At 44.4% G+C, this 27,155-nt stretch overlaps 2 protein-coding genes across 2 annotated transcripts; both read right to left on the minus strand.

Annotated features, from left to right (window-relative positions):
• Window positions 1-308: 308 nt before the first annotated feature.
• On the minus strand, window positions 309-4,859 carry GHSR (growth hormone secretagogue receptor). Its single transcript, XM_009964031.3, has 2 exons — window positions 4,091-4,859; window positions 309-1,121 (listed from the first exon to the last, which is right to left on the minus strand). The coding sequence occupies exons 1-2, from the start codon at window positions 4,827-4,829 to the stop codon at window positions 817-819; spliced, it is 1,044 nt and encodes a 347-aa protein (XP_009962333.1). The 5' UTR covers window positions 4,830-4,859; the 3' UTR covers window positions 309-816.
• Window positions 4,860-11,331: 6,472 nt separating this feature from the next.
• On the minus strand, window positions 11,332-21,992 carry TNFSF10 (TNF superfamily member 10). Its single transcript, XM_042799876.1, is given in 6 exon segments — window positions 11,332-14,586; window positions 14,589-14,615; window positions 15,317-15,433; window positions 16,156-16,198; window positions 17,766-17,918; window positions 21,727-21,992. Coding segments are annotated over 6 exon segments (885 nt in total). The 5' UTR covers window positions 21,853-21,992; the 3' UTR covers window positions 11,332-14,167.
• Between the last annotated feature and the right edge of the window lie 5,163 nt (window positions 21,993-27,155).

A 27,155-nucleotide genomic window follows, 5' to 3' on the forward strand; every position in this document is an offset into this window, starting at 1 on the left:
ATTTAGCTAGTCAAAAAAAAAAAAAAAAAAATGCTGTTTGTGGGAGATTGCATTCCATGTTTTTATAGCATCACTGCAGTCCTGAAGTCAGCACTGTCCTTGTCCCACTGATATATGTTTTAAAAAAATATTTCAGTACAGTCATGTTCTAAGCCACTTCTGTGAAGGTTTTTTTGTTTGTTTCTTTCCTTTCTACTCAGACATGACGTGAAGGTAATTTATTTTTAGCATGTTTAAAAATTATCCATTTTATTTCTCCTTTTCTTTTTTAAGAAATCATTTTCCTCATTCAGAGAAAAATGTTAGTTTATTTAAAAATCAAGATTATGAAAAGTGTATCAAATTTTATGTTGACTACTTCAAAAAGGCAATTAAATTTTCTCTCTCTAGGGTCTGGTTATATGCTAGCAAACTTCTTAGCAAAACTAGAGTTAACTCTGGAAAAATTCAGCTTGAATTAGCTGCTACTGAAGTCACACAAACTCTCAGGTGAACTGGGCTGTGTTTGCCTGTTAAGGACGGTAAAGCCTAGCTCTCCTGCTAAAGTCAGTGCTAAAAAATCAGGTGGGCAAAAGCAGAAGAAAAATAATACTTGAGTGTTGCCAAATTCTGTGACCATGTCCCTCCTTTTATAGTCTCAAAGTTTAGTTATTTTTTTTAAATCTTTAACTGCCTACATTATGTCTTTCAGCAAATCCAGGTGATGACAAAAGTAGAGCTTTAACATTCTGATTTGTATTTCTTGCCCTCTTTCTCTTTCGTTATGGCTTTCTGGGGAATACAGGTAAGTGATGCTCTGGCACTGGAAATCGCGTGTCATGTGATAACGCTCGGTTTTGTCCAAACGCGCGAATTTTCTCGCGTTGTGCTGGAGAATCTTCTCTTTGGGAGGGGTTTGAGTCCAAACAGGCGGCAAGCGGCGACTCGGTACTTCTTCGACATGATGTTGTAGAGGATGGGGTTGATGGCTGCGCTAAGGTAGAAGAGGACAAAGGACACCAAGTTGCAGTACTGGCTGATCACGGCTATCTCCAAGGATCCAGCTTCAAAGGATTTGGAAAATAAATATCGTCCTACGTGAAAAGGCAACCAGCAGAGTATGAAAGCAAATACCACCACAACTAAAACAAAAACAGCAGAAGAAATCGTGTTAAGTATGAGTATTATAAGACAGGTGATTAAAATTCTATTTCTTTAACAAATTAATCGCAAAGTGTGAAAATGCATCCCGTAAGTTTTCAGTTTTGTCTCTCTCGATACATTCTCTGAGAGTATGAATTAGCAATACCTCATACACATTGATCACATCTGCCTGTATATTGCACAGCTAACCTGATGTAGCATACTTCTGACCTATAAAACTTATGTTTTCATAAATAGATAATTAAAAAATCAAAATGATGACCAAAAAAAAGTATGACAATATATCATCTGCAGTGTTTAACAAAAGCAAATTACATATAACGTGACAGACTCAACGCTGTGGTTTATAGTGAAGAATATAATCACTGGCAAGCAAAATTATTTACAGCAAAGGTCCAAAAGAAAACAAACCACCAGAATGTGGACTTGTAGGGCACATGTGCCAAGGTAAGAACAGAAGAGTGGTGCACCCTTCCAGTTTGTCCATTTTTTGGAACATGAGTTACTCCAAGAAGAGTAAAACTAAAAATACCACTGCATAATTATAGTTATATAGTATATCTGTAATATTGCACTACCACTGTGGTTGCATTTATATGCCAATATAATGTACGTAGAGTGTGTATCTCTGAACACTGGCCCATTTGAATTTCCATCCTAAGTAGGGGAAATTTTTTCTGTTCATTTCCTGTGTCCTGTTGACCTTTATTATTTTTCATATTGCTTTGAGTGTATCTATTAATATACCAGAGACAGAAAAACCAGAAAACTTGAGCAAGGTTTTTTGACGTTCCTCAGCAATTTTTACCAGTTAACCTGTTCTCTCGTGTTAGTAATCCTGCTTTCTCATGTCAAGTCACAGCAGATAGTAAAATTCAAGGAGCTAAGCGGGATGATTATAGGCATCTTTCCCCAAAAACTTTCTGAAACAAGAATTCCCAAGTTTAAATGGATTCTTATGCAGGATCTATGGTAGGCTCTAAAGCACAGAGCTGAGGTACAGAGTGTCTTTTCCAGCTCTGCATCTTCTTGAGTCAACCACTTCTATTTTTCACTCAGTATCTTCACCTGCAAAATTCAGATAATTTTTCCCTAGCTCACAAGTGGAGTTTAATCCATGTAATTAGTATTACCATGATGGTAATTGCAAACAGAATTTTAAGCATAGTCAATATTTTCACGTGGAGGCAGCCATAGCCCTAGCCAGGCTTTTGACAGTTTGATCTTCACACTTGCAGAATCACTTTGATTTCAATAGGAACGGGGTATGATAGTTCCTTTGCAAGTCAGGCTTTACATGTAGGTGTTTAATTATGAACCTAGAAGCATAACCTTTCCCTACAATTGAAAAGTGTCGATGCTAATCCCATTTACTTAATGTTCCATGACTTGCTAAAGTCTTCGAAAGTGCCTCCTAAATTTTAAGCAGAACACTAAAACCAATGAGAGCAGACTGCATTGAGCGTCTGCTGGTACCGAGCCCTTACTAACTTCTTTTCTTTCCATCAGGCATCAGACTGTTATCATTTAGAGAATACTGTCTCTCTGTCAGAGGACAGCCTTGCCACTGTCTTGCTGTTCTCAGACCTTGTAAAAGAAAAAAAAAGGTCTCTGAAATATTGTAATGCTTCTGGCAGCACTTCAGGGCAGAAATAAACAGTTATTATTTCAAAATTCTTTACGGCTAAGTATATAGAAATATAAACATGGTAGTAATATATGCTAGCAATTTACTTATTGTAAGTGGAGATTCATAATCCTGAAACTCTAGAAGTGTAAATGATTAATTACTTCCAAGGTCATGCTTACCCAACTGAAGAAATTCTATTGATCATAAAATGTAGCTGAAAGGGCACAAAGAATGCCGCGTTTTTTATTATTCTTCCTGCTGTTGCATAGTAATAAAGTAGGACATGAACAAAAAAATCAGTTAGCCTCCTATTTAATAATTAAGGTACTTAGGACACACTCCCACCTCGTTGTCTAGCTCATTAGCCCACCACTTTGACCTAGCTGAAACGAGCCCAGCAGAGCTGCTGCCCGTGAAACCTTTTCCATGCAAAGCATCTCGTCCCCACCGAGACCCAGGGCATGACTTGCACTGTGGAAGACTTTTTGCTTGAATAAAAGCACACAGCAGCAGAATTCTGCAGTTTTCAGACCTCAAACTGCAGAACAACTTTTGGGGTTTGTGCACCAAACTCCCACCACGTGTATGTTAAAATTTGTCTTTCCACGAGCCAACAATAACTGTTGTTTAAACCAGTTGGCAATGTAAATAGGCAAAGTTAGGAGTGACAGTGTCTGTCGTCTTGATATTGTTTTCTGAAAGTCAGTGAGAATTTACAGGATCACAGACCCCAAAGGAGACACGATGCTCCCTGTTCAGCACATCCTGCTCTTTTGCTAATACAAAAATGCAGAATAATTTTCGTAAGCTTACACAGCCATGATAGTAAATAACCCAAATTTTCTAAAACCTTGATACTCTTTTAGCGTGAAACTGTGTGCACATCATATCCTGCTTGCTTAGTCTGCAGCTCAACTTTGTGGTTTGAGAAGGGTTTAGTTTTGTTTAAAAAAATCAAATAAACTATCCTTCTGTAAATAACATCGGTATCCACAACCAAAGAGCAAAAATGGTCAAAAATCTCCAGGGCACTAGCTAATTGTAACTGTAGTTATTTGTCCCTGTCGGTGACGGTTATTACCATTTGTTTAACTGTTTGAGAGTCCCCAGCTCAAACCAGTTAAATAAATCTAAGGAAGGGGGAGAGTTATTCTATGACTACCTTGAGGTGTAGCCCTTTGTGTGAAACCTTTTCAATAAGTGCTTTCCTTCGGAAGCAACTACAGTGAACTACCCGAGCGCTCTCCGTCTTTCTCTCTCTCACGCACACAGAAGCACACACATCCTGTGGAAAAAACAGAGCAAGAAGAGTCGTACCTAACATTTTCACAGTTTGCTTGTTGTTCTTGTCCCTGATGGCAGCATTTGGACCGATGTTCTTTCTCTTTCTCCTCCAGAGCTTCCTCCCGATGAGGCTGTACAGCACGGTCAGGCAAAACACGGGCAGGAAAAAGAAGATGCTGGAGGTCCAGACCATGATGGTGAGGAGCCCCGAGCGGATTGCGTACTCCGTGGCTCGGCACTCGTTGGTGCTCAGGGGGTTCGTGCCGTTCTCGTGCTCGACCCCCACCAAGACGAAGATGGGTCCGGCGCTAACGAAGGAGACGGCCCAGAGGAAGAGGATGACCAGCTTGACCTTCCCCTTGGTGATGATCACCTTCGCTCGGAGCGGGAAGCAGATGGCGACGTACCGCTCCACGCTGAGGGCGGTGATGTTGAGGATGGTGGAGTAGGTGCAGCTCTCGCTGACGAACTGGAAGAGCTTGCAGAGGAGGTCCCCGAAGTTCCAGGGCCGGTACTGCCAGAGGCGGAAAAGGTCCAGGGGCATGCAGAGGAAGATGAGCAGGTCGGAGAAGGCCATGCTGGACAGGTAGAAGTTGGTGGTGGTCCTCATGTCCCGGAACCGTGACACCACCAGCATGGTCATGAGGTTGCCGATGATCCCGATGACGAAGAGGAGGACGCAGGCGACGGTGATGCCGGTGAGCACGGCCGCGGGGAAGAGGTGCAGCGGCGGCTCCGCGCCCGTCCCGTTCTCCGCGCTCCCCTCCCGCATCCTGCCGCCTCGGGCTGCGCATCACCGCGCCCCCCCCGCCCCCCCCCCACACCCCCCCCCCGCCTCGCCCGCGCAGCCCGGCCCGGCTCCCGCCTCCGCGCCGCTGCGCGCTCCCTCCGCCGCGCTGCTCGGGCAGGTGCGGAAGGCGGGGAGGGCAGCGCGGCCCCGCTCCGCCTCTCTCCGGGCGCCGCCGCTATCCCCCCCCCCCCCCCGGCCCCGGGAAGGGCCGGCACTCGCCGCCGCGTCACCGGAGACGTGGGCGCGCTGGCTCCGCGGGCGCGGAGCGGCCCCGCGCCCTCCCGAGGCTCTGCTGCGGGTCCGGCGCCGCGGGGTTGGGGGGGGGGGGGGGGGGGGGGCGCGAAGAACTAACCCAGCCCCGCAGCGCAAACCCCGGGCGGCGGCCGGGCCCGCCCCAGCACCATCTCCCAAAGTTTCTCCCCGGCGCAGGACGGTGGCACCTCCGGCGGTGGCACCTGCGGGCAGCGCCGGCCGAGCGCTCCCTGCCCGCCCCCAGCCCGGCTGCGGCTGCTCCGCACCCCGCTCCGCACCCCTCCCTGCTCCGCACCCCGCTCCGCACCCCGCTCCGCACCCCTCCCTGCACTCACCCCGCTCCGCACCCCTCCCCGCTCCGCACCCCGCTCCGCACCCCTCCCCGCTCCGCACCCCGCTCCGCACCCCTCCCTGCCCGCACCCCGCTCCGCACCCCTCCCCGCTCCGCACCCCGCTCCGCTCCGCACCCCGCTCCGCACCCCTCCCCGCTCCGCACCCCTCCCTGCTCCGCACCCCTCCCTGCTCCGCACCCCGCTCCGCACCCCTCCCCGCTCCGCACCCCTCCCCGCTCCGCACCCCTCCCTGCTCCGCACCCCTCCCTGCTCCGCACCCCTCCCTGCTCCGCACCCCGCTCCGCACCCCTCCTGCCTTCACAGTTCGGTTCCCCCCTGGCGCGCTGGCAAAGGGCAGTTGTGCTCCTTGAACTAATTCCCTTTTATTGGTAGTTTAAGCCTTTTTTTCTCCGTGTAAATCAAATCGCCGATGCTCGGGGATGCGCAGCGCTACAGGGCACGTGGAGACGTAGCGACGGGTGTAGAAATGCGGGGTGCAATTACTGCCTGCTCGGTTTGTATCTTTGCTCTGCCCTTGGATCTTGGCAGGAGCCCAGTAAGGCTCCACTTCAGTGGAGCTGCAGTAATCACCCTCTTCTATATGATTTACCGACAATTAATTTTTGGTTTAGTGCATATTTGCTGTCCTGCACTCTGCCCTTTGCAGACACGTACATTCTGTGTGTTTCCCCAGCTGCAGCATCCTACACACTGCTAAAGGATAGTGTAGCTGGGAAGAAATAAGATGGAAGCAGCACGGGGTGGGTCAGGGACAGCAAAGCGACCCCCAGCACACCTGTAAAGGGGATATCTCTCCTTGCCAACTTGGCCCTGCAAAGTGTCAGGGAGAGTGTGCTACAGCACGATCTTTTCTCACTCTTCTCTTTCTATCTAAAGGGGCTGCACCCCTTCCCTTGCACCCCATCTCTCAGGCGGCAGCCAGTGCTCTGAATCCACGTTGGCGTCTAGCTTAATTCAGCTGAGAAGCAGTTTTATGCTGTTTTTCCAGGGTGCACTCGCATACGTGTGCACACTGTCGGCTGGCGTTGCTGTTTCATAGCTGCAGAGCTTCGTTTAAGGATAGAGCACAAGGGTGGTGTGACACAACACTGTGTTACTCTGCCTATGCCTGTTTTCTGTAATTTACTCTCTGTAATAATGCAAGCATTAGCCTTAGTGCCTTGTCCGTATCCTAATTTGGATGATACATTTGTGCAGTTTCGTTGGAATCAGTCTTCATCATTCCCGCTCTTGAACCGTGAGGCGGTTTTGTAGCAAGTTACTCAACAGTTGCTAAATTTTATGGGGGACGGCTACACATTAATTGCAGTTGAAAAGAAGAAAGAGCCTAGCGTGCTTCTCACTATGTTTATCCAGCTGCTCATGTAATTGTTTTATGTGTTTCTGATGAAAAATCATGGGCTGTATGCCACCGATGTACAGTTATTTCATATTAGAATTTTGTGTCCAATCTAATTTAAAGAGCATTGTGTTGTATTATGGAGGAGCTGGTAACTGTCTCTGCATTTAGGCTGCCAAATACTCTGTATTATTATATACAATTATTTCACTCTTTTTTTTTTTTTTTTTTCCCCCTGATAAATTCTCAGTTCAGTGGCATTAGCTGCAGGATGTTGATACTTGGCAGAGAAAATGACCTGAAGCTATAAATGTGACTTTTCTGTGTAGAGAGGATCCTTCATTCTCATGAACTTCTTCCAGTTTTTGCTGAGCTGTATATTGTCAAAAAAGATCATTTCCCTTTCCCCAGGGACAGAAAAGCTTTCTTTTACTTTTTTTTTTTTTCCCCCCCAGGAAAATAAAATATATATATATATATATTCCTTATTAAAGTAATATTTGAACTGAGATGTGAGTAGCAAAATCAAGTACCAAAAGTGAGGTAGCACCAGATCTATGTACTCTGGACAACCTGAACTTGTAATGCAATTAATTAACACTTAATTAATGGGGAGTTTGATGTGTTGAGTGATGAGCCACTTGGATCAGAAATGACAGTTGTACTTTGAATCCATCAGCATCGATCCCCTTCTTGTTTAAAGGGTATCATGAGTCAAGGGCTTCTCTGGCTGCTTTTCCTTCATGGGGTCAGTGTCAGAAAAAATGTCAGCTGAGAGAGAAGAGACTCCAGTTTTGTGATTCTTATTTCATTGTCAATTGCTCACCAAATCGTGATGGGTCAAAAAGAATTGATATCCCACAAACTTTGCACAATAATGAATTCCTACCTCTGCTTTGTGTATGCTGAAGGACGGTGGTGAAGATAGTGGTGATAGAAAATATGAGAGCTGTGAGAATAGATGGCCTTAGGCTCCAGAAATTTATCTACTAGACCTCAGCTGCAAGAACAGTACTTTTATGTTGCCTTAACAACTGCAGAAAAGATTTAAGTCACTGATGTTATTGGGATGAGAGAAATGGAGGAGAAAGATGCAGAAGTTAAGTACTTCTTATTCATAGTTTTATCAACTAACTGGATGTATGAACAAAACAGATATTAAAAGAAAAAAAAAAAAAAAAAAAGAAAAAGCACATTATAATGGACATTTACCTTTCATGGAACTCTTAAAATACTGGTGCTTCTCTTCAATAGCTTTAAAGCTGTGTTGAGCACTGGAGATAAGGGAGAAGAATTTCTATTTACGGAGTTTTGAAGTCTCTCTCCTATGTTCCGTTCTTTCCATTTTCTTCTCATCCAATAAAGTTTTAATTCTTTTTTATATCATTGTTTGTTGTCATGGAAATATCTGAAGGCTTTGGATATAGACTGATTATGGCTTTATTGTGGAGAGATGAAGAAACTGGAAAACAGACTTCAACGGACAGACCTCCCATTTAAAAATCATGTACCTCCAGCAAATTGCAGAAAAGCAAATGCAGGATTCTTATTATATCCAGGCGCAGGAAACATTTGGACTTTTATTATAAATGTATTTTAAGAACAGAAGATAGCATCTGGTGTATTCTTTCAAAGGTTATGGTTTAGCAACTATCATCAGCGAGTAGTGCTGATGAACTAGCAGTAATCCAACAAAATAACATAAAACCCAGAATGTGCTCTAATGACTTCACAGTTGTTTATATGGCAGCAAACATCTGGAAGCAGACTTCAAAACAGTGCTAGTTTATTAATCAGCAAAGCTTTGCTCCAACACCACTAATTTGGAAGCATCTGTTTTAGTATTAGCTTTTCAGCGGGCTTCAGCTCTTTGTGCCGCCAGGTCACACCCTGGGCATTAATGTCCCTCTTCATTAGACTTGTACAGCAAGTGGAGAGAGAACATGGTTCTTCGCAGGTATGTTTATTCCGGGTCAAACTGCATAGTATTTATTAAGTAAGTTCTAGCATGAGAGTAGTAGACGTATCCTGTATTTTTTAGTATCATTGGATGTTCTCTGTAAATGTCAGCAGGTTTTGACTCAAAGCTGTCCTGGCTTTGGATGGGAATACTCACCTCACTTGCATGCATTTATTAATCCTCATTATGGTTTGAGTTCTGTTAGTGCAAGAACATACAGGATGGGATTGCATAGTTAATTATTGCCGGTCATACTTTCTTGTTGATACTTCTATCTCGGGTGAAGTGGGGAGTGATAACTTGGCTCAATTCACCAGCAAATCTGCTGTTAATCCACTTTGTCTTCACTCAGTGGTTATACAGGCTAAATACCCATGACTGGATACAAATTGAGAACAATATGAGCTGAAGAATTCACAATCAGACAAAATTGAAAGTATCTTGAGGAGGAATTTGAGCCTTGGATTTTATTGTGTTTAAATTGGTGGTTTCTGAAAGGCAGTTTGAACAACTTTGCCTTCCCTAATGTTTGCTAATTCTGTGTTACATACATGATGTGTTCAGTGCAAAAGCATTATGTGCATCAGAGACAAAGGAGTGCGATTTAAATTAACTCTGGTAGAACAGCCCATAAAAATGGGAAGATGCTTAAACCAACAGTCCTCTGCCATAAGTTGCAGCCCCATCTTCCTGCCCACGAGCAGTCTGACAGCATTTCTGTCACAACCCAGTGCCCCAACTCGCTGTCACCTTTAAAACTTACAGAAGAAATGAATGTAAATGTCTGTATAGGTTCAGATTATGAATGTCTCAGGAAAAGGTGTGGTATTACAAAGTGGCAGTGATGTGGTGGTCGGGCAGTTAACTGTGGTACCCTGTTAATCGTAGGGAAATTAATGATTTTTAACATGTGACATAGCATGCAATTTCCATTTGTTAATACAGAAAAAAGTTATGGAGAACTACCTTTTGGATGATTCTGATGAAAATTGCTATAAATTCCCGTGTAACTCTACACGAAAAAAAAACCCTACCTGTGAAAATTGCATCAAACACAATGATATCTTAATCTACCTTCAATTTCTGCTACTGAATGGCACAAGGTGCCTTCGAGGGATGAGTGAGATCTTGTCTCACTGTGCGTATTTGTGTTACATTGACCATTACATTCAGCCCTTTCTTAGACCCTAATATTTAGATGTAATCAGAAAACCAAAATTATAAATCTCAAAATCTCAGTGTCTGAATCAGGCTTTTTAACTGTTTGCATGGAGTACAGCAAATGCATCCCTGATCCTGCCTGGGCAGTGAATACTGCTGCAATACAAACAATAATAATTACATTTACTAAGGCAAAGAGGGGCAAAAAATAGAAGTCTGTTTCCATGAAATAGTGAAAGGTACAATAAAAGCCCGTTAGCTGGCATGTCCTCTTTCCCATGGAAACACCATAAAAATGAGAACCCTCTGCTGAAATAAAAGCAGTCTCTATGAAGGGAATAATTTATTTTTAAAACCGGTGGGCATCCCTGCAATCTGGGGCTGTGGTCATGGGGGCAGCTCCTTCCTGGCCGTGGCCCCCCTGGTTCCAGTGGGGCTCGGTGTGGGTGGGAATTGCTGCACACACAGACCTCTGCGCCCGATGACCGAGGTGTGAGGCATGCCCATCGGTTCTGAATAAAGCCTAACACGAACACTGGGCTAAATGTATTTAGATTACGAGTCCATTAGGGAGGCCAGCATCCTTTTGTCAATCACGTAGATGTGCAGATCTGCTAGAGCCCAATACAATGAGAATAAGAAGGCAACATCAAGAGGAGACTCACAGAGGTGAGAGGGCCCCTGGGGGTGGCTAAGGTGGGGGCAATGTTCCTGGGCGTTTGTCACCCAGAAGCAACTGGTTTTCCTGCTGTGGCACGTTGCTGCTGCTCCAGGCGCAGGACAAAACCACCCCCTCTCCCATCTCAGGGCTGGGGGTCAGGGTAGAGGATGCCTTCGTGCCTTATTGAGTTTCCAGGGTTTGCTTGGGTTTTGTACCCTTTTTTGGTTGGGGAAAATTTTAGAAGTGGTGTGAATAGACCAAACGCTATCCCGTGTGCTTTTGGGGCAGGGAGTGCATTTGTTTTCAACATTAGGGGATCTCCAGTTTACTGCCGTTTTACAACATCTGTGTAAATGGTCCTTGTCTCTCTGAATTGAATATACCTTCTACTGTAGTTTAGTAATGGATAAGGATCAATGTCTTCCTACTAAATAGATTTCCCAGTGCTGAAATAATTGCCAAAGCCCAGAAACATGTGAAGAACCTCAAGGGGAAGTGCTCAGCTTTTTGTAGTCTCTGGTCATGAGATCATTTCAGTGATTTCTTCAGTGTACTGCTTCCAGATGCTGTTCACCAACTAGGGTCTGGAATCCAGTTATATGGCATTACAAAATACGGCATTGCTCAATGGTTTGCATTATGTCCTTTGCATTACAAGTGTTTGTGGCATTTAATGGATTATAACTGATACCAACCGATGTCAGAAAAATTCTTTCAGACAGGGTTGTTGTTGTGGAAGCCATAGGATGACACCAATAATCGCTGCAAGACTAAAGAACTATTTAATAAAAATGTTTTATATAAAATACATGTAGAAAAATTACAATATTTACATGTTACTCCAACCTGCATCCACAAATAAAAATTTGCTACATTTGCCATTCAACATACAGTGAGATGAAAGGTATGATTCAGGGTGCAAATGGACTATCAGAAGCTGCTATCTCTTCCCATTCATCTTCAAACGTGTCCTGTCTGATATTGCTTGGTAATCTCCCCTCAAGATACTGTCTGGCAAGCACACCTTTGGATTATTCAGAAAGAAAATATGGTTATTTGGCATGATCCCTGTTGCGATATGGTCCGCATGCAGAGACCAAGAATATGTACATTTAGATAAAAAAAGGAAGGTAGTGCCAGGGAGCACCCCCCAAGTGACAGCGGGCATGGTGTTGGGCAGGCATGTTGAGAGTTGAGGAGAGAACACGGAGCGAAAGAATCTGCACATAATAGTTTGTCTTGGCATCAGCTGCAAGTTTGCAGAGTTCCCCACCGTTTGCTTCCAGTCCTTTCTAGCAGCCACGACTTCTACGTTACACAGATTGGTTCTCAGCCATAGGGAGGGTTTCTGACTCTTAAGCTGCCACCAGTAAATCCCAAATACTTTTTCACAGTTCAAATAGATTTTCTTTCAAACAAGCTCCTAAAATAACATTTCTTAAAAAAAAACAAAAAAACTTTTTAATATAATAAATTGCTAAAAAAAAAAATCCTCAAACCTGATAACATGGGTCAATTCCATGCTGAAGTTGAAAACCCTGGTCCATTTGCAAAGATAACCTAAAAAAGTCATTTCTGCAATATGGCAGACATCCAGATATGTAGGGAATGGCTTTGTTCTCACTAGCCTTTTCTGGCAGGCAGAAAATTTCTGAATTAAATAGTGAAATCAAAAAGAGAATTGTAGAAGTATTTTCTGTTCTCTGTTGAAACAGATGATTGGAGAATGAAGCAAACCAAAGCATTCCAGTAAACAATGAAGAATTTCACATATTTGATTTCCACTGAAAGCAGTATGTGTGACGCTATGTTAAAACAGCACACAAAAAACTCATCATTTTTGGCTTACGGCAGTGTGTTTCTTTGCCCTAACCTGTCAAAACGAGGGTATTCCTGAAATTCTTGTCTTGATGCTCAAACACAAGTATTTAAGTGAACCAACATACCTGCTTTTCTGAACACAATAAATGCAGGGACTTGTGTCTATTCATTTCCTCTTGTTGACAAAGTAGTAAGATGAACAACGCGTGTTTACTCATGAGGCCCATATGCAAGGGCTGTACAGTGATTTAATTACCAGAACGTGGAGGTGAATGTGAGGGTTCCCACGGCAACCTCAGTGTATTAAAAAATAGACAACCAGACTTTCTCCTGGCATCATTCTGTTGATGTGAAGTGACATTTGCAGAACAACTGCCTTCCTTTCCATCCTTTTTTTTTTTTTTTTTTTTTTTTCCTTCTGCCTTCTTTTTCCCCGTTTTCTCTGAATCTGGGCAAAATGCATTCATGGTGCAAATTGGCATCACTCCACTAACAGTGCTGTGGATGTGCTGATTTATGCTACCTGGCTTTTCCTGTGGATCTAGTCCACACAACTTACACTTGCAAATACTTTTTTTTTTTTTACCTTTTTTTTTTTTTTTAATATAAAATACTCCTACTCATAGAGTTAAAAAAATATAGCAGCCAGTTTTTAAAAAAATTGTGGCATAAAAAAAATTACGAAAATTTTCCACTCATTCCTAAAAATCAAATCAAATCAAAACAGCATTACCTAAATATGCAGCTCTTGTTTAAGTATGGATAGTTGTGTCTGTTTTCCTTAAAATATTAATCGTCAGGGTGTGTTATTCTGCATTACATGCTACCAAATACAGGCCAGTACAAATAAGCATGAAAGAACCATGTCATGCTTAATTTGTGGCAAATGTCTAATAGAACTCAGTATTTACAAAAAACCCACCTTTTTTCTGGATCAAGTACTTGCTGTCAACAAGTGTAACAGCAACTACATTACTGAAACTATGGGAAGCCTGGTGAAATCTTTGCAGCACAGCAATTAAGTAAATAGGCACTATCATAATGTGCTGATCAAAATACTGATTGATTTCTAAACCTCTTCTGTGCCATTTCAGCAGCTGTTTTTATGTACAATATCCTGATTAAGACAGACTAATGTGTTTACTCAAGCCATGAGGCTGAAAAATGCTTAAGCACATATTTAATTTCAAGCATGTAAATACCCTGATTTAGTCAGACTGTTCGTGTGCTTAAAATTAATTAGGTGCTTAAGTGCGCTGTTAGACGAGATGAAGACGTGCCGTTTGGGTTTCTGATGGCCTTTCAACTTGTGTAAAACTCAGGTTCGAACAAAAACTTCCAGAGCAAATTCCACAGGCGCCCAGGAAGCAGTACTTGCAAAGACTCCTTACAGGAGCTGAGATATCCAAGGCGGCGTCGCAGCGGGGACCACGAATAAAATCTGACGTCCAGTCTCAGCCTCGAGTAACCGGACCCGGAGCATCCTCCGCGCCCCCGCCCCGGCGGGGAGCATCTCTGCGGGGGTGCCGGGGGTTCGGAGGTCCTCGCCGGGCCCCAGGCCCGCAGAAAGCAGCTCCGTCCGCAGCCGCAGCCCCTTCCCGGGTGCCGGGAGCGCGTTCGGCACGGGCAGACCTCGCGCTGCGGGAGCTGAGAAAGGGGGGTCTCGCAGTGTCGGCGTTGCTACAGTGTTGGCTTATTATCCCCTGCTTTGTAGAATTTTAAGCTGGTCCTGGCTATGAAAACTGGCTCCTTTGGAGCGTGGCTTTTCACCTTTTAACCAATCATGAAGGCTCCAAAAAAACTTGCTTCTTTGTCCATGTCAACTATGTCACCATTACTGACAGAGACAAAAATCCTGTCCTCTCTTTTCAGCTGAAACACACCGCCTTGGTAGATGGAGTAAAGTCCGTATTCTGCCTTTTTAGACCAGCAGCTTGTTCTTGCACTTTTCATGAGCAAAATGGGCTCTGGGTAATTAGTCAGTTTGTAAACATACTGGACAAGTTGTTTGGGGTTCCTGATTTGTGCCAACAAATCTGAATCCTCGTTCTCGTTTTCACGGAAACGAAAATAAATTTGTGAGTAGATGTAATAAAAGCCCGTTTGGGGTATCACTAACTCGCCATTTCTCAGCTCCACATTGTAAAGGAAAGAGTGACCTTTCCTTGACGATTCCCAGTTGTTTATTTTTGTCCGTTCCCTCTTCTGGGCGAGGAATCTACTTGAGAAAAAAAAAGAGAGAAAATGCTAAATTAAAAGCCAGGTAGTGAAGCCAGGTGTCTGCTAGCTGGGGAATCTGGTTTTCAGTAGCAAACTAAGGAAACCTGCTCTTCCCAGCAGTTCATTAGGTCCATTCTCAAAACAATTTGAAGGCCCAGAAGATGTTTAGCTCTATGTAGGAATTCACATGAATACCTTTAATTTTATGCGCTCTCCAATAAGAGAAAAATCATGTTGTTACTTAGTAACAAAGTTAAAATACCCATTTGTGTCTGATACTCTCCAAAGCTGTAGAAACCCTACCAAGCCTTTTATTAATATGGCCTGAATGTCAAGTCTCTCCTGTCTCTGTCTCACATTTCTAATAGCTCTGTCACCGTAGCAGCTGGGACTCGCACAACTGATGGAAAGAAATTAAAGGAAAGAGGAAAACTTAACATTAGGAAGAAGGATTTTTTTTTTTTTTTCCCCCTAAGGAAGGTTCCAGAAGGAAAGTTAGGGAGGTACCCACAGGGAATGGGCCTCCTCCCTGTTCTGAAAGAATTAGCTGGAAAAAACATTGTCTGGGACAAGAAGACTTTCTTATGCTTGCTTTCTTACTATTAACTCAATGAAAGTATTGAGAAGTGTATGTAGGCATGAGGCTGGCAATGAGAGAGTAATTTTTGTGATCTTTAACTGTTTTTAAAGGTTTTTCCTTACTGCGTGGGGACAGGGAATTCTTCCTATTGCTGTTGCCCGTCAGATGCGCCGCGATCCTGTTGCCGGGGCTGCGCGGCTGCTGCCCGTCGGTGCGCGACAGCGTCAGGGCTCTTTCAGCTACGGACAGACCAGAGACAGAAGCCCACGTTAGAAGCAAGGCTGCTAGAAAGTACGTCTGTCCCAGTTGACCTGATTTTAAGGAACGGGTATGACGTTTTTTTAATTGACCAGATCATAGACCGAATGGTGTATACGGGCTAAAAAGGCTCAAATTTCTCTTTCATGCTTGCTCTCCTTGCAATGTCTTTATATGCCTTTTTGTTCTCCTTTTTCTCCTCCCCCCACTACAAAGTTACCAACAGACAACCTAAAATAACCCACAGTACCAAATTTTCATATTCATAATCAGTATCTTTTATGGTTAAGTATTCATAATCTTTACTCTGAATTTCCACTTGCAATGCTTTTGCTTTTGCTCACCATGTTTAGAGCTGTACGAGCTTCAGCAGAGCTATTCCTAACTGACCTGTGCGTACAGCACAGTGCTACCTGTTCCCAGGAGAGCAGAATGCTTAAATGTCCCCATAAACACCGGGACTGAGGTCTAGAAGCTGAGTTCTCTGCACCCACCTTGGTTACCCTTGCTCTAACCACTTGACCATATTTCTGGCTCCTGAAAATTTGCCTTCCTGTAACAGTTAATTATTTTTTGATGACCTGCTGCCAGTACAAGATCTTAGTCAGTGTTCTCTGCACTTCTGAAAAATTAATTGAGTCACTACACATCAGGTGCCACTAGCAGCTCCTTTTTGCCACGGTTGATAGTAAAATTATAATACCGTTGACTGCAGATATGTTTTCCTCATAGCTTCTTGAAATCATCTGCCAAAAAACACACAGAAAACAAATTAGTTTGTCAGCAGAAACCCATAGGTGCAGGAAAAAGACACTCCTTTCTCAAACTCATGAATAAAGGGTATTCTGGACTTGATCAACAAGCAAATTAAAAAACCCCTATTAATTTGTTGTAATAAAGTATTTCTACATTTACATCTTTTATGTAATGAAATACGTGGGAAAACACTTTCAAGAGAGCTCAGCCATCTGGGCTTTAAGTCTATGGGAAAATTTGATCCTCATGCTTTCCTCAAATAAGAGACAGAGTGTACAACCATCAGCTTCTGTTTGCAGAACACCTGGCAGTGTGCACTTCTTGGGATCTGAGCTCTGAGAAATTAAATTTCATTTATTTTTATACCTTTACCTATCTATCTATCTAAGGTCTCGAGCCAGCATATCTTACTTTGTGCATTCCCTTTCTTTATAACTGTTTGCTCACTGCTGAAATGAACTACTTTGGTTACTGAGGGTGTTGCAGCTGCAGCAAGAGTGCTGATGGCTTGAGATGGTTTACCTGGTGCCTAACATGGGCCTTGTATTGCCACTTACTGATGGGTTCTGCCCTGCCACATTTCTATTTATTTATCTATCCATCCATCTATATTATTATTATTATTATTGTTGTTGTTGTTACCGTCATTGTTATCATCATCATTATCATTTATTATTTCTGTCACCCAGGCTATTTTTCTTTAAGCAATCAGAGAGATGGTAAGTATATTAGATGCGTTAATGTCCACCAAATAAAACAGTGTTTTCTTTATGCAGAATTTCAGGAACTTTACCAGCAGAACTTCCACCAAAGGAACCGAGATCTCTGAATACAAATAGAGGATCTATTTTGGGCTGCAAGATTTGCCAGGTAAGTTTCAGTCAGATGTGAATTTTTAAGGATGAGGTTTTTTATGTGGTGGAGATGGGATTTTGAAAATTGTTCCAGAACGTTTTAGCCTTTCTGATTTTTCAGCCAGGCTTATTTTCTCCTCTGTAGCCAAAATTATATGTATTGTGTGCAAATCATGCAGAAGACGGTGTTCTCTGAATGCTGAGCTGGGAAGGTGCTGTGCCCGATGCTGTGTGCTCACTCACTTGTTCCTCCCCTCATACATGACACAGCTCATGACTAGAACACTCTTCAGGCACCTTTTTACGTCTCACCATTTTACATTTAATCTCATTTTCCCATGACAGTATCCCCGTATTTCCAGAGACGGGGTGATACCTCTGCTGGCACTAAGATCTGTATGGTCAGGTAGAAAGCAAGCTCAGGTCAAACACTTCTACCCTGAGGTATTTCAGACAAGCCAACCTATCACTGAAATTCACTTAGTAAAAACTGATTGTCTTTGCTTTATTATTTCCTGAATGCAGTGAAACCACTGTCATGGGTTATTTTCGCTTCAGTGCAAGCACTCTGCAGCTGAAGCTGTGGCTTGACTATAGCTTTGCAATAAAATAATCCGGGAGCCCCCTCTTTATTCTGCCGTTAGGATTCTTTGAACTGTAGTATCACCAAGCACACTGTTTCAGTGTGTCGGTTCCCAAATACCTTTTTAATTAACTTTCCCAGGTGCCACTTTACTTGCCAGCAGGGATCAGCCGCTCTGTCTTCACTTTCAATTAGATCTGAGTTTTGGATGAAATTTCCGATTTCCTCCCCGGTGAGACAAGCAATGCCGCTCTTGGAGTACGTGTCCCGGAGCTGCAGCAGAAGCAAAAGCCAAGATTTTTCACCTGTGCTCGCAGATGTTCAGCTGTGGTATGTCACTAAATTCACTATGCTTAGGAACATGCTTGCTTTCTTTTCTTTAAAGCATTTTCTAGTATGGTGCAAGTTATGACTATATAGACAGCACAAGTAATTCTCCCTGATTTTACATATTTATTTAACGATGATGGCATACCTCATATGCAAAAATATACTTACATTATCTCCATGGACATAAACTTGGTATCCAGCACTCAACTAAATAAGCTTTGTGAAAATTCAGTCCCCAAATCACTAACGTTGTGAATTCTTTAGTTTCTCTAGTTCTGCACTGAAAACATTTCTCTAGCACAAGGGATTTTTCTTCACAAATTATTAAGGATGAAATCAAATACCAGACCTTAAAAGTATTTTCCATTCTGTTTTTTACAGTTCAGGCTTTTGCTGATATATATCCATACCGTATCCTCCCCATATTCAGTTTGGGGTCTCTCTGTAACTGTATTTGATTTAATAGTCCAGAATGAAGTCCAGACAACAGAAATTACATTTGGGTCCAAATAAAATTGTAATGCTGAATGCTTGTGGCATGGGCCTATGTCTATACCCTCTAGTCCTAGAGAAAGCACATTTTCTTCTGATAAATTCTTTTGAAAAGAGTGGCAAAACTCCTGTAGGCTCCAAGGGAATCTGACTGGGAGAGCTTCCATCCTAGCGAGAAAAGCTCTTCCCAAGCCCCACACAACTCCAGCTGGCGCTGTTGTTTTGTGTACGGGCACCCAACGTGCTGCCTCCTGCACAGGCCAGCAGAGATCAGCTCCTCTCCGCTTTGCTGCATCAGCTGTAAAGGCTTGTTGGGCCAGCAAAGGACTCCAGGAAACTGGAAGCAGCAGCGATTGGCACTAAACGTGCAAAGCATTCAGATGGACTTCTGGTTTAACATTTACATTTCACTCTTCTTATGCTAAAGAAGTTTGGTTTGGTTTGCTAAACAAGTACGTTTATTCTACAAGTACCAGTTTCAGCTGTCCTTGAGACTGGGGTATTGAAAGCAACAAAAGGAGTCACCTCCTCCCTCACACTCCATGCTTTCCAAGCTTGCTAGAAAACAAAGGCATTTAGGAAGAGATTTCCCACCCCAGGAGGATTAGAACTCACCCATACTATCCTGCAAATCCTACCGGGTTGAACAGCACCTTCAGTTTGCAGCAGCAGAGTCTATTGAGCTTCATCTATTACTTGAAGTGATTTTGTATTTTGTAGGCATCAGAGTGAAATGGGGCCACCACTACAAGTATTTGTGTAGGTTTCTGTGTCTTTGTGAAGGTTTTTGTGTCTTTGCTGAGTACAGTGATATGCTTAAATCAAGTTTCTTGTTTCAAGGACTCAAAGTGATTAAAATTATGTGTTTATTAAGGTACAACTGCACTTAAAACTAAGGACTCTGACAGATTTAATTATACTAGCTCCTAAAACAAACTAGTTTGATGAGTCTTAAAAAAAAAAAAAAAAAAAAAGTGAGCAGTTGAGACGTTACTGTTTATTCTCTTGCCAGATCTGCTGCAGGCCACCTCTAAGCTTTGCCCTTCAGTCTGAAAGCAAACAGTCCTGTGCTTCTGCCTTCTCCTTACCTGCATACTTTTTCCCCAAACAGCTTTACTGTCCTGGCTTTGGAACAGTATTTTGCATGCATTTTTAAATCCTCAGGGAATGAAACCTTCTATCAGCACCGTATGATAGCAAAGGTTTGGTATCTCTGTTTTATGGGCAGAGAAAGCAAAGCACCGGGGTGTTGTAAGACTTACTCAAATGAGGTTTATCTCTAGCACTGAAGTCTTTGTGGACAGAAGTCCTGCAGGAATACTATCTTTTAAAGCTTCTCTCCTATTCTGGGAGTAGTGCATGGACTATGTTTTCAAAACAGAAGGAAGTCTGAGGATATTTTCTTTGCAGCCCTGTATCCTGAAGCATAATGAACTTTATTGTGCTTGTCCCTCAGCACTTCCTCCCATAGCAAAACTGTTAAACAAATGGTCATATTTGTAATCCTACTCAGATTACTACAGCTGTAAAGATAAAAAACCCTGCCAGTTATACATTATTCTTTTTGTAAAAATAAAAATATCTGCAGTCTGTGCAGCAATAGTAATTTTGTGAAGGTGTAGAAATGCTGATATTGTGAACAACAACGGGAGGAAAAATGGGCTGACAAAAATCACAGTTTATCTTTTGAGATTTATTCCACGTGCACCACGTGGATGTGGGGTGGCAGACCGTGTTTCTAGATAAGTTTTTACTTGTTTATTGTGCACCAGATGGCACACGCAAGAATATGTGCTTGAGGTACCCCCCTCCAGTGCCAGCAGCCTTACTTTGTAGGCCAGCAGAACTTTGGTGTGGGCAGATTTAGCCTTTCACACCAAATGTAGGCATGTTATTCTTCAGAAACAGCAAATTGTATTTTGGGCAAGTATCACTACATGTGGTTGTGTCCCAGGTGTACATATTTGAATAAAAGGGAAAGGTAAGTGTGGTTACTAATTGCTTAGATTGGCAAACTGGTTAGGGAAGGACTCTAAACCATATATGCACGAAGAGATGGGAAATCATTTATATATTTTTCTTCATTAGCAGTATTATGTAAGCTGATTTCATAAAATCAACACATTTCTGTGACTCTCCCATTTCCCCAAATATGGGACAGCCACAGCTATAAACTTAGCAGGAAAATCTGTTTCCAAAGTGTAAGCAGTGGCTCGTATTGTAGACTACTGTATACCCTCCAACATTTGCTTCACAGAGGACTTTGACATCTCAGAAGACTCCACTTATTAAATGTGATGTGGAACAAATGCACAGGTGACATAATATTTTACATTTGTGCAACACTTTCTTAAGTTGTAGAACTACAGCACACTTACCTGCAGTTTACCTTTCTGCCAGGGAGAGCAACACACTGGTACAACTTACAGCAGGACAGCAAATACGGGGCAACGCTCAGGGAAACCCTGAGTACTGGGGGTCAGTGAAAAGCAGGACCACGCACAAAAAGGCTCATGAGACTATCAACTAAATGTAATTTTCTGTGATCTTTTGCAGGAAGAGGAAAGAGTTAATCAGCAACCAGCAGGCTTGAAGGGTGGCTGCAGGGAGACCAAAGCATCTAGACTACACAATGGGTATTTTACAGGTCATTTTGAGTAATTCAGTGGTGTTTGTCGTCTGGGTAAAGTTCCTTTGGGATTAGTCAGTTTTAACACTAAGTATTTTTCTAGAGGAGGCATTTAAAAGGCACCTCAGTCTTTTTTTTTCCCTGTCGTCCGTATGAACACCCAGCTGACAGAGGCTGCTGTGAGAATCCTCCCCGCGCTGCTGAGGTTCCTGCAGTGCCGATGGGGCACCGCGATGTGACAGGACAGCAAGTTTGGTGCTCTAATGAAAAGCATATTTGCTACTCCTCTGCAAAAATGCGTAACTTTACGGAAAAAAAAAAAAAAAAAAAAAAAACAGGCAAAAACTTTTAAATTGTTCTTGTCTTGAGCTCCATCCCCCGCGTGCGTGTACCCACGGCCCAGGGAAAGCCCGGACAAAGGAGCAGGCGGACACGCAGGGAAGTTCTTTGTCTGCGGAGGGGGGGTGGCTCTACCCTCCTCAACAAACGCGCAAACCTGCGCCTCTCAAGTTTCTGCTTGTCCTTCCTTCCCTCGGCCAGGAAAAAAAAAAAAAAATAAAAAAAAAAATAAAAAGGAGAGAAAGGGAAGGCGCGGGGTCCCCTCCCCGGTCGACCCGCCCCCCCACCGACCTGTTGGAGCTCGTTGGTGAAGTAGAGGAAGGTGACGGCCACGCAGACGGACTGCAGGAGCACGGCGGCGACGAGCACGGCCCCGCAGGTCTGCCCGGGGCTGGGGCCGGCCGCGGGCAGCATCATGGCCGGGGCAGCGCTCCGCTCCGCGCTCGGCAGGCTTTTCCCTCCGGGGGAGGAGCGGGTTGGGTTGGGCCGGGCTCGGGGTTCAACCCGGTGCGGCCCCCGGCTGCCCGCACCCCCCGCCCCGGCTGCCCGCCTCCCCGGCAGCCCGGGCCCCGCGGAGGCGAGCGAGGAGGGCGGGACCCTGCCTCCCCCCGCCCCGCCCCGCCCCATCCCATTCCATCCCACCCTGCCTCCCCCCGCCCCGTCCCATCCCATCCCATCCCACCCTGCCTCCCCCCGCCCCGCCCCGTCCCATCCCATTCCATCCCACCCTGCCTCCCCCCGTCCCTCCCCGTCCCGTCCCATCCCACCCTGCCTCCCCCCGCCCCGTCCCATCCCATTCCATCCCACCCTGCCTCCCCCCGCCCCGCCCCGTCCCATCCCATCCCACCCTGCCTCCCCCCGTCCCGTCCCATCCCATTCCATCCCACCCTGCCTCCCCCCGTCCCGTCCCATCCCATTCCATCCCACCCTGCCTCCCCCCGTCCCGTCCCATCCCATTCCATCCCACCCTGCCTCCCCCCGTCCCTCCCCGTCCCGTCCCGTCCCACCCTGCCTCCCCCCCGTCCCATTCCACCCCACCCTGCCTCCCCCCGTCCCATTCCACCCCACCCTGCCTCCCTCCGTCCCGTCCCGTCCCCCCCGCCTCCCCCCGTCCCGCCGAGCCAGGCGGCTGCCGCCGCGGCGGGGGGGTGGTTGGGGGGGTGGTTGGGGGGGTGTGTGGGGGGGGTGGGCTGTGCGGGTCCTGCCGGGGTCCCTGCCTGCCCTCCCTCCCCACCCTCCAGCTGGGGGATTATTTCTCAGCCGTCGCGTTGCAGAGCATTTCTGAGCAGCCTTTCTGACCCATCTCCACTAGGGAATGGGGAAAATAGGATGTTTTTTGAAAGAGATTGAGGCTGTGGTTAAGAGTAGGGAGGGGCCCAGGGTTTGAGTCCTGACTCCAGGCTGGGTTATCCTTCTCTATAGCTTCTCCCCTAGAGCTGGTGTGTCGCAGAAAGCACCTGTGGGCCGATAACCTGCACCACACCTGATGCCATTGCAACCTCTCAGACAGCACTGCTTCTCCTCCTGGTCATGACATGTCACGGTACATGAATGCCAGGTATGTTTTGGCTTTCATAGAATCCTAGAATGGTTTGAGTTGGAAGGGACCTTAAAGCCCATCCTGCCCCAACCCCCCTGCCCCGGGCAGGGCCCCCTTCCCCCAGCCCAGGGGGCTCCCAGCCCCGTCCAACCTGGCCTGGAACCCTTCCAGGGAGGGGGCACCCACAGCTGCTCTGGGCACCCTGGGCCAGCACCTCACCCCCCACACAGGGAACAATTTCTTCCTTATGTCTAACCTAAATCTCCCCTCTTTCAGTTTAAAACCATTCCCCCCCATCCTATACCCACACCCCCCAATCCAGAGTCCCTCCCCACCTTTCCTGTCCCCCCTTTAAGCCCTGGGAGGCCGCTCGAAGGGATCCCCGGAGCCTTCTCTTCTCCAGGCTGAACCCCCCCAACTCCCTCAGCCTGTCCTCACAGGGGAGGTGCTCCAGTCCTTTGATCATCTTTTTTTATCTGAAGTTACTTTTGGGTTTGGTTGGTTGGTTTTCAAACCTCTGAGACTCCTTCTTGCAAACTTTTCTCCAAACTGTTGAGCCCAGATAGAAGTTTTCCGAAGGCATGTTCGTGTTTGAGGATGTGTCCATTGACTTTCACTGGGGTTTTGATACCTTCATCTCACACAGACTGTGGATGATAAGGAACTTCATAGTTTTCTGCAGATGTTTTAAAATCAGCGGAGGTAGCACCGGTATGGTCTGCTGACAGTGCAGCCATCGAAAATTGAGATTTCAACTCCAAGAGCAGAGACTTGAGTTAGTTCACCTTCATGCTGTTGATGCAGGGCAGTATGAAATTTTGGCCCCTGCCCAACATCCATAACCTGAGTGCTAGGTTGGAGTTCTCAGTAAAACTACAGGGCAAAATTAAAACAAAGGTCTCTTCATCTCTCTTGACTACCAAGAAGATCTTTAGAAGATGAAACTGCATTATATTGGACCTTTTACAGGGAAATTGTTTTTTCTTCCATCATAATGTAGCAAAATGATCCCCAAATCCCTATTTAACGTGGCAACAGGCAGTTTATTTGCAGCATTCAATCTGTGTGCCAAAACAGTTCGGATCTGTGTAATTCCAACACATATGTCAGATGGGGACGATTAACATTTTATTGAAAGTGAGTTCATGATCTCCTCCTATGACTTCTGAGCAAAGTAAATGTGACATTTTGGGCTCCTCCTGCTTTGCATCATCCAGACCCCTTTCTGAGCAGGGCTGGTGGGATTCGACTTCTACTTCATGCAAAGTAGCTCTCTGCATCAGCTTCAGAACAGGAGTTTCTGATAGGCTTTAGCACATGCACAGAAGAATATTACAAAAAAAATCTTCCTCCTACTTTGTTTATCATAGTTCATAGATTCCTAAGAAAGAAATTTCATCTGAGGGAGCCATGTGACGAGTCAGTTAAAAGGTGGTAAACTGACTTGGAGGAAGAATCCTGCCTGCTGAAGAGAGTTTGTGTGGATTTTCATTCCAAATGTTCAGGGAGGTCCTATCCCCTTTGAAGGAAACAAAACTTCTTTCAGTGTTTCCTTTCAAAGAGAATAGAAACAAATGTGAAAGGAAGTCCAGGACACTACAGAGCACTCTTGTTGTTGTTCACATTTAGGAGCTCATCTTTATTCTCTTTTTTTCTTTCAACCTCTTCACATGTTTCTCCACAACCTATGACTTGTAACCGAACTTTTTTTGTGGGTAAACATACCAATTCATGAAAGATCTTTTCAAGAGCCACGTACTCAGCTTGTAGATATCTACCAGGCATGGTCCATATCCCCTTGACCCATCATTTTAAATCCTCCATGGATATTCCTTATGTGTCTGATTAAATATTTGTTTAGGGCCAGTGTTGTAAGGCAAAATTAACGACGTTTGTTTTGAAAAGAACAATGGCGAAAACAATGAAAAGCTCATCAAACCTATCCCTTTCAAAAATGATCATGTCACATTTCTTTCTAAAGTTTTCAGATCTTAAAATCTCATTGTAAAATTATAAATGTTTATGGGTTTCCACACTGACATAAGATACTATGAGAGTGAAACTCAAATCATTTTCACCACTGAATACACTTGAAAGACTTTGCTACTTTCAATGCTTACCTTTCCACAGTCAATTTTTGTCTCTAGTAAGTGTAAACTTATACTGAAAAGAATTTTTTTCAAAGGTTCTGAGAGTGTAAAATTACTGTTTTGATGAAATTTTACCTCCGTAAAACTGTGAGGTCATGACACCAGTGGAAAGGAATGTTGCTAGAGCCCGTTTAAATAAAACCAAGTTCTGTGTATTTGTGTAGCGCTAGACCGAAGCAGCTCCCCAGCAAAACCTCTGGTTGCTCCTGGCTCCTTCATCCTATTAAAGCTTACTTGGTGAACCATTTAATTAGAGATAAACCTTAATCTGTCCTGTGGACTCAGGACCTTTGTTACTTGGCATGTCGAGGAAACACCTGGCAGTGGACCTGCCATACTTCTCTCCCAGCAGTATGACTAGTAGGAATCTGTAATGGCTCTGAAAATGTATAAAAATTAAAGGAAGGGAAAAGTGTCTTGAAAAAGTCCTTAATCCTCGTTCCTCACTGATTGCAGTAATGGGAGTGATGTTTTCAGAGTAGGACAGAGGTTCAAATGTGTATAAATATATACTTCTCCCAGTGATGTGGGTGGCTGTTACTGCCACTGCTGCCACCCCCCGCCAGCCCCAGCACAGCACAGCTGTGCTCATTTTCCAAGTCAGAGAAAGCAGAGTTGACTTTCTGGTATGTAGCAGTTCTCGACATTGATTTCTCTGCTGAGCAGCAAAGGAGGTTGTGTTTTGCATCACAGGTAGCAAAGCATGTAATTGTAGCACTGCAGTTGCAGAGAGGGAGTTGAGCCATGCTGGAGAGGAGAGCAGCCCCACGGCGGTGCTTTCTGACTCTAGTTTTCCACCTCCTGGGAGTGTGGAGTAGATTGAACTTTTTGTCACCAAAGATGCTGTGACCACTTGAGTCTTCCCTCCCACACTAACACCTAAGTTAGGTACCGGATTCCCACCAGGAGACATCTGAATGCTGCCGTTGGTTTGGGCTTTGCTACTCCTACTCCTTGGTTAGTTCCTACCATGGAGCCATCGGATATTGGGCTGTAAGTGCACTGTAAGAGATTGCTGTGTCTGCTCTGCTCCCCGGAGGGAAGGGGCAGTCCATGCCCACTGCATGCGTGGGGCACTGCCACGTTCTGCCTCAGGGGCACAGGCCATGAACAGCCTCCTCCTGTCAAGCCTCCCAGTTAAGCCAGCACAAAAAGCATGGTTTGCACCAGCCAGTGCAGAGTTAACCTTGCACAGTGGTCCTCTTTTCTGCACATGTGCCAGACAGATCACATCTTGGCTCTTGAGGTTTGTTCATTCCTTTGTGGTCCATGCGCCAGATTCAGACCTCATGTTTTGCTGTCCGTTGCAAACCATTGCAAATTCATGAGTTAATCATGATTTATTTTAATCATGGGATCAGAATGAGGATCTATTTATCAGTGGGATGCATTTTTTGCCTGTGGTATTAGACAAACAACAGCAATGGTCTAGCTGGCCCAAAATGCACCTATAAATTAATTTATTCAGACCTGTCGTCTCTCTTTCAATGCCCGGAGTAGTGGATTTGATAAATAGAGCAGGGAATATATGTGCATACATATGCCACATTCATTTCCAATAACGCTGTAGCATTAGCACTCTAGATAAAACTTTGGATCTCTTATTTTTAATTGACAAAATACTTTTGCCTGTTAATGTACTGTATATATTTTAAGCTTTTTTATTATGTCAGTTATATAGGGGTACTTCCAACAGTATAGTGTCCTTTATGAGCACTCTTCATCTTTAAAAGAATTAGTACTTCTTTAGCTTTCTACAAAAAGTTTGTACTTAGAAATCCAGTTCTTGAGTAGAACAGAAGTAGTGGCAGCAGTAGTCTCCACATTTGTACACCTTCATAAGATCATTAACCATGGATTTGAGGTTTGTTGGCAGCATCTCTGGAAAGGCAACTCTCGTGCTTTACACTGTCCTGGACAACCAACGTGGTTTATTAGGTTGTTATGGCCTAAAAAGAAAAGAGCACCTTTGTGATGCTGATCTTCCCTGTGCGTTTTGGTAAAACTCCAGCTGTGGGCTGCAGCTCTGC

The sequence above is a fragment of the Tyto alba genome, unplaced genomic scaffold (genome assembly GCF_018691265.1).
Source record: "Tyto alba isolate M040663 unplaced genomic scaffold, T.alba_DEE_v4.0 Super-Scaffold_10, whole genome shotgun sequence".
NCBI classification, from domain to species: Eukaryota; Metazoa; Chordata; class Aves; order Strigiformes; family Tytonidae; genus Tyto; species Tyto alba.

Coding starts and splice junctions, on each gene's coding strand:
- GHSR (XM_009964031.3), bottom strand. CDS start 4,829: ATGCGGGAGGGGAGCGCGGAGAACGGGACGGGCGCGGAGCCGCCGCTG. Junction 1,122..4,090: donor GCAAACTGTGAAAATGTTAG/GTACGACTCTTC, acceptor TTTTTGTTTTAG/TTGTGGTGGTATTTGCTTTC.